The sequence below is a fragment of the Oryctolagus cuniculus genome, chromosome 12, assembly GCF_051225735.1.
Source record: "Oryctolagus cuniculus isolate XC-2025 breed Fujian yellow rabbit chromosome 12, ASM5122573v1, whole genome shotgun sequence".
Taxonomy (NCBI): domain Eukaryota; kingdom Metazoa; phylum Chordata; class Mammalia; order Lagomorpha; family Leporidae; genus Oryctolagus; species Oryctolagus cuniculus.
In genome coordinates this window covers 59,810,032-59,828,561 of record NC_142878.1, presented here as the reverse complement: position 1 = coordinate 59,828,561, position 18,530 = coordinate 59,810,032, and the positions used below count along the sequence as shown (strand labels likewise).

Here is an 18,530-nt window from a genome sequence, read left to right as displayed (position 1 = left end):
CTGAGGAGAAAAACCGCGGCGTGAAAACTCAGGACTGCGATCATAGAGAAAGCCACAGTTTCAGCACTTGCATTGTACATGACAATAGCACTGTGCTGGACCTAGGACAGGTTTGGGAGTGAGAGAGAGACACAGGACCATGAGAACCCATTGGATGGTAAAGTATTTTCTCTCTTTGAGTGTCAGCTTAGTCATCCATAGTAAATGTGGATAAAAGTGACTTCCTTGTGAGGATTAACTGAGATAATCCGTAGGCCCTGGCATGTGGTTGGATAGTCAGTCAACAAAATAGCAGCTCCCACACCCATCCCTATCTTAATCCCTGAGATCTCCATATCTTCAGGAATGTTGACAGAAGTTGGTAGGGAAAGTGTTTTCCCCTGGTGGAAGCAGATCATTTTCACGTTCCTCAGAAAGCTGAGGATAAGTTATTTTTTTATGGTCTGATATTAAGCATAAATTTCACATCAAAAGAATAAAAATCCAATGTTAATTCATAATATATATCACATCTTACTATCCATATTTTAAATGATACTGATATTATTGTAAAATTGAGATGCAGCATATACTAATCTTGACCTCATACAGAGATTTTCAGTTTTAAAAAATGCAGCAATAATATGAAAGGCGAGAAGTTAAAATTATCTGAAATGAATACATTAATCAAGACTCTGTATTTACTAGAAACAAAGGCTACTAGCATTTTTACCAGCTAAACAAAATATTTTTTTAATGAGATTTCAGCAGAGTATCGTTTATCTTAAGAGAAAAATAATGGGACCTTACCTATTCCAGTAGCTCCAGAACTGGTCATGCAGGTAGGCATGGTGGCTACATTCATCACCAAATGAGGCTTTGCTTTCAATCCAGTGAATTATGTGCCCTTCTACAGCTAAGGGACAAAGCATTACTAATAGATGGTGAAGGGAAGATTGAAAATTCTCAACTCTGCACAGGCCTCTCTGCATTTCACATTAGTAAGCTGAGGTTTAGTCTTTACCGTCATCTACAGATATAATTATAAAGCGATGACTGTACAAGTTCGTTCCTAGGAATATCTATGCTACAATCACAGCCCTTTTATTTTCATCACAGTTTTCAAAAGTACCTCTCCTGGTCTGGAGACCTGACAAGTGACATATCAAGCAGGCCACGGTAAGCGTGACTTTTCAACAATATTGTGTTGAAAACATTCAAAATTTAGAGAAATACGTCAAAAAATGGCAACCAGGATGTTGTTAAAAGACATGTTTATTTCTCAAGTATATATAAAAGTTTCTAAGGCCTAATTTCTTCTAAACCTATTATTTTCTGCTATTTAAAGATGATCATTTCTAGCTAGGTAACCCATGAAGGGCTATCTACTCTGGTACCATTTCCTAGTATTAACACATTAACAAAAAAGAAATATGGAAAAAACACATGCTGTTTCTCTACAATCAAATGCATGCAGAGTTTAAGGACTTACCAACTGGTACTTGCAAAATAAAGTCTGGTGTTTTGTCATAACCCTTTGCACGGAGCTGATCTTCATCTACAGGAAGAACACAGACTATTACTTAGAACAGTATTCCATTAGCAAGACAGGATTATAATTGCTTTTCTTTCTTAAACATGTGTAAAAATTGCTAATGCAGTCATACATGTCTTTCTTATGTATTCAGTGCTGTGTCAGAATAAATGAACTTTCTTAACAAACCTGAGGCATAGATATAAAGATGTTTCTTTGTCCTTTCTGCATTTTATGTCTTTATTATAAACATCATTAATTCAAGCTGTCATATGCTACCTTTTCTTGTAATTGAAAACACTCAAAATAAAGAAATAGACTTTCTAATTGAAAGAAAAGGATTTCACTCCCATAAACATCAGTAATGTTATCAGCCAGTATTGACAATTTACAGGAAGGCACAAGCACAGTGGCCTTGGCAATTATGAAACAAATGCTTTCCTTAAAGCAATTAAGAAAGCTTAGTTTCAATTAGTGAAACTATTTCTATACTCAAGAAAGGGACAAGGACAATGAAATCACCACAGAGAATTAATTATCTTGTTTCATTCCTTTGCTAGGCTATTGTTTCTGGCATTTATGAGAGTTTTACAATGGACAATATGTAATTCTGAAAAGCAAACAGGCTTTAAGATTTTTTTTTAACTAAGTCTGATTACTCAGTCCTCTGTAAATATCAATGATCCATTCAGAAGGAACGGAAGCAGAAAAATAGGAAGCTTGACAAAGTTGGTAAGAACTAGCAAGGTGCTTGGTTTAAAAATCCTCCAATATTTTCTAAGTGCTGTCCTTGACTTCTAATGGCATTACAATGTGATTTCTGAAATGGGGAGTTCTCCATTAGATTTTGGAGTGACCTGGTCATTCAATTCCAGACATGGCTTTCTGTCTTCACCCAACCTCAACTAATGGCCCAACCAACTAACAAGGAAGGCTGTGTGGTCTCTTAACACCTACTGGGCTGTTGACATTGTCATGCATCCCATTCGCCTTCCTGCATCACCTTTGATTAAAATTAATGGCCCATTCCCAATGTTGGGTAGCTTATTTCCAATCCATTTGTCAGCCCAAGACAGTGGTTTCATGGCCAATGTTCAGAAACTCTTGCTTTAGAAGAGTGTACATCTTGAAAGGTCAGCATTTTAAACGTAAATAACCTTTTAATGACACATATTTAAAGTGGATATTTAGGTTAAATTTTGTTAAAAAGTCAATAGCCTTAAACTATCCAGAATTCAGAACAATCCCCCTTCTCTGAAATATAAAAAAAAATTCAAATTAATTATTGAGTTAATAAAATTCAAATTGAATTAATTTTAAAAACAAAATAATTTGGACTGAGCTATAGACAAATCAGACTGGAAAACTTTCTAACTGTATTCTGACCACGGCAAGAATGTTTAATTGAAAAGGCATTTATTAGAATCAACTCTAGCACCCTGAAGTGTTGTTTTAGGTAGCTGATGAATAGTTTTAAAAGTTGGGTTGACATTAAAAAGATAGATTAATATTTTATTAAAAGTATCCTAGCTTGATCTACCTTTGCAGCTGTTAAAATCTGTTTCAGAATGAAAAATGATTATGCTTCTGACAGCAGCTCAAAACAAAATTTCAAAGGTCACCAAGCAAACCAAATGCACATGGTAAAAATCTCTCTAAAAGGCACTGCACTCCTGTTCACAGCACCAAATTTACTAATGCAATGCCCACAATTTAAATTGCACACTTACTTAATGTGGAAATAAAATAAACCCAAATCCCTTAACATGAGCATCAAGTGAGGCTAGGGAATTTCTCTTTTTGTGGAACACTTCGAAGTATAGCTGGCTCTCTCTCTCTCTCTCTCTCTCTCTCTCTCTCACACACACACCTATACCCACCTCTTTCTGTTTCTCTCATTATGAAGTTGATTAAATAGTATTGGTATCCAAAGGGCAGTATCTAAAAGTTTCTGTCATAACCAGTGATACTAGACTTCTATTTTTCATAGTAAGAGGTTATTCCTCACATCTGAAATATGATGTACTGGGCATCTTCTTCTTCCTTTGTTTACTAAATGCTCATTGTTTACCTCCTGTTTCGGCTTCATGTTCTTTTTCTTTCCTTTTGTAAAAGATTACTTATTTATTTGAAAGGAAGAGTTACAGAGGGAGAGAGAGAGACAGAGCTTCCATCCACTTGTTCACTCCCCAAATTGCTACAATGGCTGGAGCTGAACCGATCACAAGCCAGGAGCCAGGAGCCAGGAGCTTCCTCTGGGTCTCCCAAGTCGGTGCAGGGGCCCACGTTCTTGGGCCATCCTCCGTTTCTTTTCCAGGGAACTGGACTGGATGTGGAGCAGCCGGGACTGAAAATGGGGCCCATATGGGATGCCAACATTGCCAGCAGCAGATTAACCCACTACTTCACAGCGCTGGCTCCCACATTATTTCTTTCATCTTAGATTTCCCAATAAATTAACAGGGAACAACTTGACAAGGTTCAGAAGAAATAAAGTCAGAAGCTTACTATTTATAAACAGGTGGCTTTGCTCACCTTTTCTAGGCCATAGGAGATGTCTCCATCACTGATCATCCTACTGGGAGATTTCTGAGGTCTGTTCTGTCCTCTGGCCTGATTTCCTGGCCCTTAGCATTATGTTCCTTTGTTGGCCCCCAGATCTTGAAAGATTTCTTGCCATCAGGCCAGCTATTCCCTTCTGCCTCATTCTTTGTTCTCTGCCTTTACCATCGTGCATGAGCCTGCCTCTCACATAAAGGGTTTCATGTTGTTGTTCTTAGGACAGCAATGTTCCTGTTTCATTTTTAAATTTCCTATCCACTGTCTCACTCCTGGCAATGTGTAATCCACATATAATTAATGTTCAGGAAAAGAGAAAATTGAATAAAATACAAGTGCATTTTAAAGAATATCCACATTTTCTGCAAAGTCTACGTAGGCTGGTAATTGTCTTTCCTGATCTAATTCTTCATGCATGCATCAACATGGCACAGGGCTGCCAAACTTGGCCCCAAATTCAAGGTTTTGCTTGAGGACCCTTGCTGTTGTTTTCATGCTTGGTACCAACTGTCTGAACCTGAGGCAAATCTCAGTTGTAGAGGGAAGGACTATATCCCTTTCCTGAACACTAATGAGAAATTTCCCTGCTTTTTTCACTGATCTCAAGTATTGCATTTTTTTAAAGGCCCCTTTGAATGTGTGTTTATTTTTCATCTATTTGAAAGGCAGAGTTACAAAAACGGACATGGAGGGTGGGAGTGACAAAGGATCTTCTATCTGCTGATTCACTCCCCAAATGCCCAAAACAGCCAGTGCTGGCACAGACCTAACCCAGGAGTCAGGGATGCCCTCAGGGTCTAGTTAATGCAGGGTGCATTAGTAGGGAGTTGGATCAGAAGTGAAGTAGTTGCGACTCAAGTGGCAGTCTGATGTGGGATTCAGGTGTGCAAGTGATGGCTTAACTCCTGTGCCATGCCTGCCCCAATTTCTAATACTTAAAACAATCCTAGACATTCCTTAAAGTTTTGGTAAAATTTCACACCAGCTTGTGCCTAGTGTTACTATTGGGCTACTTTTCCTATTTCTTCTATGGCTACTGATTTACTTCTTCTACGATCAGTTTTGCAATTTATTTCATTGATGCTCTTACACTACTTTATACATATTTGAGTGAAAGTTCCCTATGTTTGTTTGAGATTCACAAGTGGAAACTAGATGTTTGCGTAATCTTTTTTTCCTGAAGAAAAAGTGACAAGGATTTGGAACAACAAAAAAAAAAAAAGTAAGAATAATATTAGAAAAGGAAAAAAAAAAAGAATTATCAATAGTATAGAATGGCACTTTTAGTTTAATTTCCCGAAATGGCTGGAAATCAATCTTCAAATCCTATAACCCTGTCTCATTCAGGGATCATAGCAAATTCTAGTGTAAGGCATTTATTTTAAAATCCAAAATATTTCAGACCTATTTTGTTTGTTAATGAGCACCTGAACTATAACATTATCAAAATTAATACGAGATTCTATCACTTAGAGGCAAACTTGTTATCCTCCAGATGCACAAATATAGCTTTTCAGATAATGGTTGCTTCATGAAACACAATATTCCTGAGTAAGTAAAGTCTTGGGGATCACTGGCCCAACATTTCAATTTATACATGAAAAAAACAGCTAAACAGATAAGTGATGCCCCGAACATAGACATATCAACTAATTAAAGGTGCAGGACAGAGCACACATCCATAAACTTCCAGTTGGTGCCAGGAACCTATATTCCACTCTTAATAGTTAGAGAGAGAGGAGAGACAGAGGGAGACATCTTTCACCTGCTGGTTTATGCCATAGATGGCCACAATAACCGGGCCTGGGCCACACCGAAGCCGAAAGCCAGGATCTTCTTCCAGGTCTCCCACGTGGGTACAAGGGCCTAAACACGTGGACCATTTTCTGCTGCTCCTCCCAGACCATTAGCAGGGAGCTGGATCACAAGTGGGGCAGTGGGGACACAAACAGCACTCATTTGGGATACTGGCATCACAGATGGTGGCTCTACCTTTCACAGCACAACACCAGCCCCTTAGGTGTTATTTTAGATGATACTTGCCTGCTGAGTAGATGCACTAGATAATCTCTTGATTTCCCACTCTTCAGTGGTCCTCCCTCAAATTTAACTTAAAAAAATCACTAAACCTGCATCACAGTTAAAACTGATGTTAATTTTTTTTCAAAAACACACAGACCTTCATTTATTTTTAAGTTACCAGGCCTGTCTTTACAGGGTATTTTTAAAAAGGAATTACAGATGCGTAAAGAACATTGTGAAAGTTTAATTTCTCTGGCCTTTGAATTACCCTCTCTTCTAAATACCCAAAATATCCAAAGCAATTACGTCCTAATTACACAATTTCTTTTTTTAAAATAAAGGGCTGATTTTGAGTCAGAGAACAACACACATCTGAAACTAGTTAACATATACTTAAGAAACATAGGGGGCATGAGGAACTACCAAGAAAAGGTTTTAGGTCATCTTTTGTTTGGTTGGTTTTATTAAAAGCTTTAAACATAAGAAATATGGTTATTCTGAAGGAAACTGTGTAAAATTCCAGTTCACGATATTTGAAATGAAAAGTAACATTCTGATATACCTTTTATCCATGAATTTCTCAAGTTTTCTAAAATGCTATATGATTAAAATACAGGGTATGATAAAAAGAATCCTTTTAATACCTGGTGCATCCTTACTAGATTGAGGGAAGGCAAAAAGGTCAGACAGCAACACAAATTAAAACCACAGTCGATCTTTTCTACTCTAGTATTTTGCTTTCTGTGTAATTTTTTTTTTTTTGCAAAACAGTGTTTCATTTTGTACTTGGAGCTATAATTGTTGGTCTCTAGATTTTTATGTTCCCTGAGAGTTTCACAGCCTTTGCTATACAATTTAAGAAGTTAGCAAGTCTTCAGTAGTAGATGTTAGTATGAAATGCAAACCATGTGAAAGGTATAGAGAACACAGATACGCATTTAATGGGGAGACTGGCGGAATGGGAACAGATAAATGGAATCTTTACAGAACCCAAAATTTCATTACAGCCATTAGTTTCAACCTCTTCCCCTAAAGCCTCTTATCAAAGCCACTAATAAGGACTACAACTGACTGCTCTGACCTTGTCCTTTGCTTATGTCTTTAGGGGACAATACTAGTGAAAATCGAAGCCCTAAAGATAGGAAACAAATGGGAGGTCAAGAAGCTGGAGTTGTGTGAAGAGACGCTAGGTAGCCTAACCCCTGCTGACTGGTGGTTGAAGACACACAGAAGAAATGATTATCAACCACAGAAAGACTTTTCTGTATCTGACACCAAGTCATCCTAACTCCTTTTTGTTTGATGCCACACATGAAGGGACATATCAGTATGGCTGAGTAAAAAGGTACAGGAGAGGACAGGTTGCTGGGAGGGCCCTAGCTGTGATGCAAGGCATAACGCTAATTTCTTCTTAACACAACAAGGGGACGATGGAAATGAGAGTCTTACTCCAAAATTCTAAGAAATGACCAAATTTTAGCCTTTGATTCAAGTTTTGTTTGTTTGTTTATGTTGCAGTCACATATCAGATCCTTTTATCTCTGAACCAATCCCAATGCTGAACAGAGACAGGTATATTAGCAGTTCTGAGACTATGAAAAAGACCTCCTGCATAAATGGACTGATGCTTGTGTACATGCATGTGCACGCACACACACACACACACTGACACGATCAAGGAGTCAATCCAGCAATAACAGTAACTAATTTAACCCTAATGTCTTTTGGTTGTGAGGATCAAAGCCCTAACTTACAGCAAATTCTTTGTAAGGACAGTGACAACGCCACGCTGTCTGGCTTTGTTCCCTACTCCCATGATGTGATTCTAGTGGGTGTTTAATAAGGTGACCAGATCAGGGTAGACACTTGACCTCAACCCAGACTAGTAGATCAGAGAACTTTCTGAGGGTTGTTACGGGGCAAAAGGGAATCACTACCTTTTTTTCTAGGATTATGAACTCTAAGGATTAAACAAAGCCGCAACTGCTAGTGATCATCCTTGTTATCTGAGACAGAAGCCAACACAGAAAAGCCCAAGACTCAAAGTGGAGAGAAGGGAAGGTACTGACCTTTCATCCCCTGGATTCTAGACACAGCAGAAGCATAACTTCCTCCTTTGGACTTCCTAGGTGAATATCTACACTAGTCAGTTCTTTTCAGTATGTGTTATCTAGTTTGACTGGATTTTTGTCACTTACAACTAAAATAGTTCCGATAACTTGTCAGTGGCCAGGAAAGCAAATGGTCAGCAGACTTAAGTTACCTATCCAGAGCAATGGTGAGGGACAGGCTGTAGGACACAAGCGGGCAGATCACCATCCTAGGTGGACAGGATAACCTTTGCTCCAAGTTCCAGAGAGCATTTGCTCTTTCAGCAGCATACACAAGTCTGCGGTTCTTTTCTTGTAATCCCAGAGAGATGCATGCACGAACATACTCAGTAAAGGGACTAAGTAATATAGACCATAACTATGAGGGTAACTTCAGAAGGGAGCAACAGAGCCTGAATTCCCCTTCTCTTATCCCAACATCATATACCTATTGGTCTAAAAACTGCATCTTATTTTTAACCTTCTGAGGGAGGAACGCAAAATGTTTGATTTCTTATGAAATGCCCAATCATCTCAGTTCCCTTCAGACTATATAATCGTATGTTTTATTTCTAGTCTCTTGTTCTTTACTGCTAACATCTGCATGCAAACGCAATCTTAGCACGCTAACCTCATCTGCTCCCACTGCCTATTCTTCACCTGAAGTCATAATCCCGTTTGTCACTCATAATCACTTTCCCAGCAGAGCACTGTTGCTTTAGGTGGGGAATAAAGCAGCAGGCAGATAAACTCTTAGAAACAAAGATCTTAATTTCTTACAGCAAGGGACACCCTTTACTAGGCCTAATTTGCTTTATACATTATATGCTCCTGGAGTCCCACAGCATAATATGAATGTATGAAAAGCAACCATGTAAAATGGGCTGGTTGGTGCTAACATGGGGGGTTGAGGACAGCAGGTGAGGCAGAGATAAAGCAAATGCCTCTCAGGTGTCACTCAAAATACTTGTTAGCATCTACTAACAGGATAACATCCACTGGAGAGAATAAAATATCTCCAGAAGCATTCTTATTAAGCCAAACTTAACAAGAATTTGCACCAGACATGGATGTGGAAGTCACTAATGAAAGTCCCTCGAACCTGGAGATAAGCCAGCCCAAAGAGGGTTAAGTGGTTATCTTGGTCTTTGGGATGAGCTCATTTGTATTTTTCCTTACAGGCTGTCATTTTCTGCCACTATTTCCCTTTCCTCTTTTGCTTTCCTGTCGAAAGTTCTCAAAATTCCCACAAAAACCAAGGTAAAACAAAACAAAATGAAAAAGAAAACCCAAAATAGGAATATAACCGAGCAAAACATGGTCTCATTACCCGTTTTAGAGATATAAATTAAAACAGCTCCAATAGCAGATAAAATACATTCTCTATTTTGCTGACATTGGAAATGGAGTGAATGCTTATCAGAGGTGATAAGGACAATCACAATTCTTATAAGTCCATTTAAGTTTAAGAAAAGATATGGGAGGGAGCTGGAGAAGGTGGGTTTGGAAAAGGTTGATTAAGAGCTATGGGTTATAGCTAGAATGGGGTAAAAAGTTCTGGGGTTCCATCGCATGGCAGAGTGATTATAGATAATATTAGTTTACTGGCTGGCGCCTCGCCTCACTAGGCTGATCCTCTGCCTGCGGCGCCGGCACCCCGGGTTCTAGTCCCGGTTGGGGCGCCGGGTTCTGTCCCAGTTGCTCCTCTTCCAGTCCAGCTCTCTGCTGTGGCCTGGGAAGGCAGTGCAGGATGGCCCAAGTGCTTGGGCCCTGCACCCGCATGGGAGACCAGGAGGCACCTGGCTGCTGGCTTCGGATCACCGCAGCGTGCCGGCAGTGGCGGCCATTTAGGGGGTGAACCAACGGAAGGAAGACCTTTCTCTCTGTCTTTCTCCCTCTAACTCTGCCTATCCAAAATAATAATAATAATAATAATAATAATAATAATAGTTTACTGTGTATTACTCTCTTCAAAAAGGATTTATTTGAAAGGAAAGGGAGGCGGGGGGGGGTGGAGAGACAGAGACAGAGAGAGAAACAGAGACAGAGATTTTCTATCTGCTGGTTTATTTTCAAAATGGCTGCAACAGACAGGTCTGGGCCAGGCTGAAGCCAGGAGCCAGGAGCTCCATCCTGGTCTCCCACATTGGTGGCAGGGGCCATTTCCTGCTGTGTTCCCTGGCACATTAGCAGGAAGCTGGACAGGAAACCGAGTAGCATGATCTAGAAATGACTCTCCAAAAGGGGATGAGGTGCCTCAAGCAGCAGCTTAATCCACTGTACCACAATGCTGGCCCTGACTATATATTTCTCCATTAAAAAAGCCCTAGAAGATAGGATTTTGGATGCTTTCATTACAAAGAAATGTTAAATGCTTGAAGGGATAAATATATTTACTCTGATTGGATATTACACAATGTATACATATAATGAAACATCACACAGTAAGCCATAAATGTGGAAAGGTTTTATAAATACATTAAATTAGAAATAAAGGAAGAAGAGAAGGAAGGAAGAAAGGAAGGAAGGATGGAAAGAAAGAAGGAAGGAAGATTAAAGTTCCTGCTACATTTAAGCCTGAAACGGGCAGTAGGCTGTTTTGACATCTGAGACTTTAAACACTGATCAATGAATCTAATTCTAAATTAATTATCTTTGGGAAGAACTACTGACATGTGCTGAAACTTAAATTTGTCTGGAAGGTTCTATGTTTGATTCAACTTGAGAAAAAAATTATTTTTTAAAAAATCTCTAATGGTGTCTGCCCATAGCATGTACTTAAAAGACTAGTTGAACTCAATGGTAAGAGAGCCAAATTAATGAACTCAACCAGTTTTCCTAGAAGTACATGGAGGCAGGATGGTTCTGGTGTGGGAGAGAGCACAGATGAACATGTAAAAGTCTATAATCATTCCAGGTAAAACAGTTCATGAGGCAGCAGCATTTGCTTCCCTTGCAGAGGGTAGCTATTGACCGTTGGTATGATTTGTACCTATTTTTCATAGGTTTAATAAATGTAGCATGGCAAAAGCTTTGAGTCCATTTCTTTTCATTATCAAGACAATCAAATGGGCACATACTAAGTGAGATGCAGTACAGAGAGAACTACATTCTCATTGGGACAGACATGGCACGTGGCCCAGCTGAGCATATTGGAGGAGGGCACAAAGCGCACTCAGAAGCAGAAATAGTAACTAGTAGTGTTCTTGGCATGTAGAGAACACACTCAACAGGAGTTGAATGAATAATAAATGAAGGAAGGAATTGCAAGGGCTCTTGGCTACTGATATCTCAGAAATTATCTACAGGTGTATGTTTGTGACCAGCGTTCCCACTCAGGCATAGCTCTATGGAAGTAGGCATTCCCTCTGATTCGTGTCTAGTGCCTGAAATATTCAACTCAGTAACATATTTTTGGAATAAAGGAAAAAACATACAAGTAGAAAATATTTTTTACCTGGAGAAACTAAAGTTATTTACTCAACTTTGATCATAATACAACATACTTATTTGTAGACGTATGAGATGGATATGTTTACAAGGTGAGATAAATCCACATGAGTCCACCCAAGTCTTCAACAGTAAGGACTCTTCTTTTCACCTTTCCTATTGCACCTGGTTAAACCTTATGACCTAGGAACTGCATAGTTTATGGCTATGAATCAAGGAAATTCAAAAAAAAATTAAAGAAAAGGTATTTATCTTATTTTCCCCTTTTATTGGTAAGATAAGTTTATGTATTTTATAAAACAACATGTAGAGCACAACTGGAGGAAAATCTAGAATGGGATGAAAAATCTTAGAGCTCTTTAAAAAGAGTTACTATACAAGTATAAAAAAGCAATAAGAATACTTGTCTTTTGAAAGCAGTCTAGATTAGAAATCAACAGAGAGAATGAGAAAAACTTTACTTTTGCTCATCAAAAAATCAAACTAAAACATGTTTGTACTATCTTTGCAATAAAATTCAAGGGGTGCACATATAAACAAGAAAGAATAAGATTATATTAGAGGTCTATTAATGTATCAATATTTTTCCATAGCTGTATTTAAAAGGATGATCTATATAAACTTACCTGGCACAGTACTTCAAAACTAATTAATCATTGTGAAGGAGAATTTACAAGTTAAAAAACCAACAACCTCCTAACAATATTTCATTAAAGGCTTTAAATGTTCATGTTTTAACTGTAAACAAACATGTTAGTTCAGTACTACATTAAAATACTTAAAATGCATTGAATAAATTAGCAACTTTTTTGTATACTGATGAGGAAATACTTGAAAACAGGACTGATGTTGTATGGAATCAGCGAAACTTCTCCAGAACTCATTTATTTTTAAAGATCAGTTAAGCATTATCTTTGGGTGTGTGTCCATAAAATAATTACTTCTATATCCAACAGCACAGAAAAATTGATGGAGCCATCAATTTCAATTTTAAGTCCACTTTCTGTACTTGCATGAGAGTGGAAATGACTCCCTGACTACATTTCTGTACTGTTTTTTATCAGCCATGCTGAAACCAGTCTAACATACTCAGTTCCAGTAAACTGAGGATGTAGAAGTAAGTTTAGATCACATCTGCTGGTCCGCAGGAAGGGAACAGAGGAGAGTCAGGTTGAGCAAAGAAATGAGACCGAAGGTGTGCCTGGCCATGGACAAATGATGGCAAGAGAAGTTACTCTGAAAATAAAATATGACTGCTTAGTTGGTGACTTAAAGCAAACAACTAGATTTGGCTATGCCAAATTGGCCACTATTTAAGAGAGCAATGTGATCAGATATTTTATGCTACTATCTGAATTCCATAGATCTGAAATATATCACATACTGCAACATGGGTCACTCATTACAACTTGTTCTATTATACATTCTACTTTTATTACATTTTTAAATTTAAAAAAATTTTGATTGACACATAAAATCTATATACAATGTTTTGACTCATGTATTGATGATCAATTCAGGTAATGATCACCTCAGGACAAATAATATATCCATTATCTCAAATTTCTGTTATTTCTTTATGGTAGGTACATTCAAAATCCTCTCTTCTAACTATCTTGGGGTATACAATTGTTAACTACAGTCACTGCTATACCAGAGGCATACAACACCACATCCTGTTCCTCCTATCCAGATGTTTCTACCCCTGACCTATCTCTCCCTGTCATCCTTCCCCATGTCTCCTTAGTCTCTGGTAACCACTAAGATCTCAAACTTCATGAGATCACCTTTTTTTTTTTTATAAAATTCCACATATGAGTGAGAGACCATGTGGTGTTTGTCTTTTGTGTCTGATTTATTTCACTTAACAACATTTCCTTTAGGTCCATCCATGTTATTGCGAATAATAGGGTTTCCTGCTTTTTTATGGCCAAATAGTATTCCACTCTGTATAGATTTTTAATAGGTAATTTCTTCCCAAATTAGCCTATTTTCATAGGTCAAATATTCAATTCTATTTCTTATATGAAAAAAAAACTAGCTGCTTCTACATATTGAAATTTCATGTAGTAATGAGACTACTTTCCTAATTTATCAACTTTCTTCAACCCTAACTAGAGAATGTATATCTGTCAGCTTTAAGTTATCATCTTATAAAATATCTAATGCCATTTTCCACTTTATCAATAAAAATACTGACCACTAAGATTTGGAGTGGATTCCCTGCAAGGCTTTATTATAAACATCCTTTCTTAGCTTGACATAAAATCATTCAGTTCTCTGCATTTGACTTTCCTTGGTAAATTATTTACCCTTTCTGTGACAAAAATTACATAATCCAATGTTTTGATTTTTTTGTCCTAAAAATATACTTTGCAGACTCTTCAGTTCTCCATAACACAGATCTGTATAATAAAATGATCCATATGGAACCTCTACAAATAGCCACATTTAAAATGGATAAAAGGAATTCATTCACTGTGTTGTGGAGTGTGTTATGGTTTGTATGATCAGTTATTACATGAATGTCCTTTGAGGGTTAATTTCTAATGCTTAAGAGATGTCCTCAAAAAAGTAACAGTTTGTAATAGAATTCTCAATTGGCAAGCAAACACATACATACGAGTGGAATTTCCAAATCCTGTACTAGATCTATGATGACAATTAATGTTTGGCATAAAAATAATAAAAGTTTAATATTTTGCTTTCAAATAAAGGGATGACCTTATTCCATACATGACAAAATCATACCTAACATGAATTTTTCTAGCTGTTCTTTTTAATATATAAAGCATTTTATAGACAATATTTCTTTTGTTTCCTTCTCTCATAAGGCCTAGATTATGGTTAATATCTCATGACACCAAAAGTAATACTGCAACAGATATTAAAGCATTTTTTTCAGCCACTTATTCTATAAAATATTAATTGCAAGCCTGTGCATGGGCTGGATATATAGGGATTAGGTAACTGAGTTCCTGCTCAGTTCTAAATCAATAAAAGATAACATGCACAGCATCAATCATCGTTCACTCTTCCTTTAGTACATAATAACTGCAAGTGGAAGATTTTAAAAATATATATGTAAGTACTCATGGAGCTATTACAAGCTAGAGAGGTGAACAATACTTACCCAGGAAAGAAAGATTTTTCTCTAGAAGCAAGTCTCTCAGCAGGACTTCATGCTCATGACCAATGGCGCTGAGGAGTTTCAGTTAAGGAGGGGAATGCATACAAAATTACAGCACCAGGAAAATGTTCATTACCAGGTCTATACTTTGAGATGCAATAGAGAATCAGGGTAATTATAATAAACATTTCCACCTTTAAACCACATCTCTGAGGAAAGGGATTTCTACACGCATCTCTCGTCTCATTTAAATGATTCAATAGAACTTTCTTGTCATGCTTACACATATTCTGGAAAACAAAGATTTGAAAAGAAGCAGAGCTGTTTTGCATGTTACTCAATTCAATCAAGTACATGTTAACTAAGCACTTACAAGGGGCAGCAAAGAATGCCAACCAGCCTTTGCCCCCTATGAGTCTCCAACCTTAGAAACTTAGCATGGAGCCAGCATCCGGTGGCTCCTTGGTTTCACTTCCAATCTACTACTGATGACACTCTGATTTGGGAAGCCAGACAATCTAATTTTTGAGAATGTATGCAATGATAGATAGCTTGTAGAGAACTGCGGATTAGGGCATGGGTACAGAAGTTGCTTCAAGTCTTTTTATCATGGGTGTGCATGTATACACATAACATATATGTGCAAACAGATACACAAAGGAATACATAAATATCTGCACTGCTTACTACGTGGAAGACACTGTATTATACAACTTATGTATATTATTTCATCCTTACAGTCATTATAAACTGTATTTTATAGATGAGGAAACTGAAACTTAGAAACCAGCACAAGGCCAATTCATGGCGGCAAAGCAGACAGTGCAGATGAGATCTCTGCAAATCCTATGTTTATGATTGCCATACAGCTTCTTAAAAGGTATTAACATTATTTAATGATAACTGATAATAGCTAATTTTTCTCAAATACCAAGAACAAATTCTTTGTGCTGAGCACTTTGAGATAATGTTTTACTTAACCTTCACAATGGCCACGTGAGTAGACACTATCATCAATCCCATTAGAGTCAAGGAAAGCGAGGTGCAGGGAGGCTGAGGAACTTGCTGCAGGTCCCTTGGCTGGCTAACAATGAAATCAAGAATGGGACTAGCAAGTCTGGCCTATTTTCCAAAGGGAGGAGATTTCATAAAATCTGAAAAGGGGTGTTCTCCTATTCTGGTACTTCAGTTGAACAGAATAATTATGATCTGAATCATTATCTTCATTCTCCATTCCACTGATAACATCAACATGGTTACATCATTCCTTGGCTTACCAGAGACTGATGCTCTGCAGGATTGCAAGAGTTCAGGTTAAACCAAACAAAATTGATATCATTTGTAAAAAAAAAAAAAAAAAAAAAAAATCCTACAGAATTATCTTGACCTTCATCCCTTCATCAACATATACATTTAAACTGGTGAATACTATTTAAATTTTTTTTTGGTTTATTATTTTTTTTATTTCAAGAGATGTGGTCATTTACATCCACTAACAAGTCAAGCCCTAAGTTACTCCTGCAGTCTTTGCATTCCTCCTGTTTTTATCTCCCCTCCACTGCACATATCTGTGCTTACTGAATTTCTAATTGGAAACCAAAAAAAAAAAAAAAGGAAAAAACTTTTAAATCATAGAATTTCTCACATTTTCAGAGTCCACTGAACACATCTGATGAATACCTCCCAATGGTCTCTCATTGTTAGGGGCATCCCACATTTTAGAACTAAATTATTTACTTCTATTCCACATAAATGTGCTCTCACTTTTATCGTTGTAAATTATTTACATCTAAAATGTTGAATCATGAAACTGAGGTTACTGATGGTACAGAAATGAAACCCACAGCATTTGAAGCTTCCTGCATCATTACCATTCCTTGCTCCTCCATTTAGACCTTTGTCTAATAGCTGTGTCCTGGAGTCAAAGCTTTACTAAGCTGAGGTGGCTGATTTCTCACATTTTTCCTATTGAGTATGAGCTGTGGAGCAAAAGGTGTGAGTAGGCAGGACTACATAGGAAGAAACAGAGCAGACACCAAAGGAAAGAGAAAGTACAATAACAACAGATACTCTTTGCTCCTATGCTTTTAGTAAATAAACAATTTACTTTATTCTACTTATCAACCAACAGGTAATGTTTTCATAACAGAGTAAAAGGGTTTTGTGCTATTCTTTTCATTAACTGTGTGCTTTCTTTCTTACAAAATAATGTGATTTACTAAGAGCAAGCAATGTTAGAACAACACACAAGCAACATTTTCACTCCCACGGAAAGCCAATCATTTTTATTTACTGTGAAATCAAATAATTTCTGTTGATCAGTCTAGGAAACATCCATGCAAGTGTATTTACATTATATGAAACTGCTACTACTTCAATGCAAAGATAAAGTCAGTTTCCCTATACTCTTTCCAGCCTATTTGATTTTGCATGGCAAAAGCAATCACCAGTTTAAAATTTTGGAAAGATACACTTCTTGATTATGCTTTGCTTGATGTAAACATATATAAAATGTGAGGTCCAGAAAATAAAGCTTGCAAAAACTATAATTTAACTGGCAATATGCAGAATAGAACTGCAAAAAATCTTATAATCTAGTAGTGAAGGCAATTCACAGACATACATCATTATCTTTATCAATTGAAATCATGTACTTCATTAAATTCTACTGGCAATAACACAGCCAAAAAAGTCAAGGAAAAGATGGCAACAATGTAAGGAAAATACTCCAAACAGAATTTATAATGCTCTATAAGCAGAAACACTTAGACTTTGTCTATAATAATACCTATTATTGATAAATGGCAGTGACCATGGGGCAAAACTTGTAAATAACCTCACAAGCCATTTTCTTCGCCAGCAATACAGCAATCTGGTTTCCCGTAAGCATCTCAACTATTACTGAAAAATCGCCTCCTGGCATTTACAAAGCAGTTGACTTCATACTTTAGTCCATGCATATATAATTAGATAGTTATATTTAAAATCAATATGCAATCCTTCAAAAGACATTATGCTTTTAAAACCTTAACTTTAAATTGATTTTTAACTATTTTATGTGCTTTAAAATTAACATGTAATTCAGCCCCAGATACTCTGAGATGGTGTTAGTTGTTATATGAGTGTGCTGAACTTTATCACTGTAGCAACATGAGGTTGGCACTCCTACAACTTCTAACACCATCATTAATTTTATACTGAAAATAGAAGCGCAGTTTCATCTGGGTTTAACAAAACAGCAAACTCGTGACAATATTGCACTTGTTATTAAAGTAATAATCTTGGGCACTGGATAATCTTGCAAGAGGGCTCTCTTACATGATTATTTTTCAAAGATTAGCTTTTATCTGTGAAAGTGAGTGGTTTTATTTACCGAAAATTTCACTGACTCAAAGCCTTTGTGAAACAAGGAATAAAGTGGAACATAAGCACACACATACATGCACGTGCATGCGCACACAGGTACACCAACATATTTGACTTGCAAGGGCTCTCAACAAAAATCTCCCTGAATGGCAATCAATGAGTCACAACTGGTCACAGTGCCATTTACGCTAATAGAACCTATGCAAGGAACAGTATGTTTTTATTATTAAGAGGTTTCAGACTCATGAGCTCCGCTAGAAATTATTTTCATAAAAATTACAAATTATTTGTCACTTAAATAATATTTTAGTCAAGGATGATCAAAACTGTTACTGTTGCCAACATTATTAAATTTATTGATGAATAATATCCTATGTCTTGAAATAGTTACTGTCCCCCC

At 37.1% G+C, this 18,530-nt stretch overlaps 1 protein-coding gene across 10 annotated transcripts in view; it reads right to left on the bottom strand.

Moving 5' to 3' along the window:
- CDIN1 (CDAN1 interacting nuclease 1) overlaps positions 1-18,530 on the bottom strand; it is a 241,057-nt gene that overhangs the window by 111,186 nt on the left and 111,341 nt on the right. For 5 of the 10 annotated variants that reach the window (XM_089309413.1, XM_089309409.1, XM_089309411.1 and 2 more), the window contains exons 8-10: positions 14,768-14,835; positions 1,472-1,537; positions 790-913 (exon numbers count right to left, since the gene is read on the bottom strand). In XM_089309413.1, coding sequence (XP_089165539.1) covers positions 790-913; positions 1,472-1,537; positions 14,768-14,835 — 258 coding nt within the window. The remainder of the gene's footprint in view (positions 1-789; positions 914-1,471; positions 1,538-14,767; positions 14,836-18,530) is intronic. The other 5 variants (XM_051822094.3, XM_002717993.6, XM_089309412.1 and 2 more) reach the window with 2 other exon arrangements.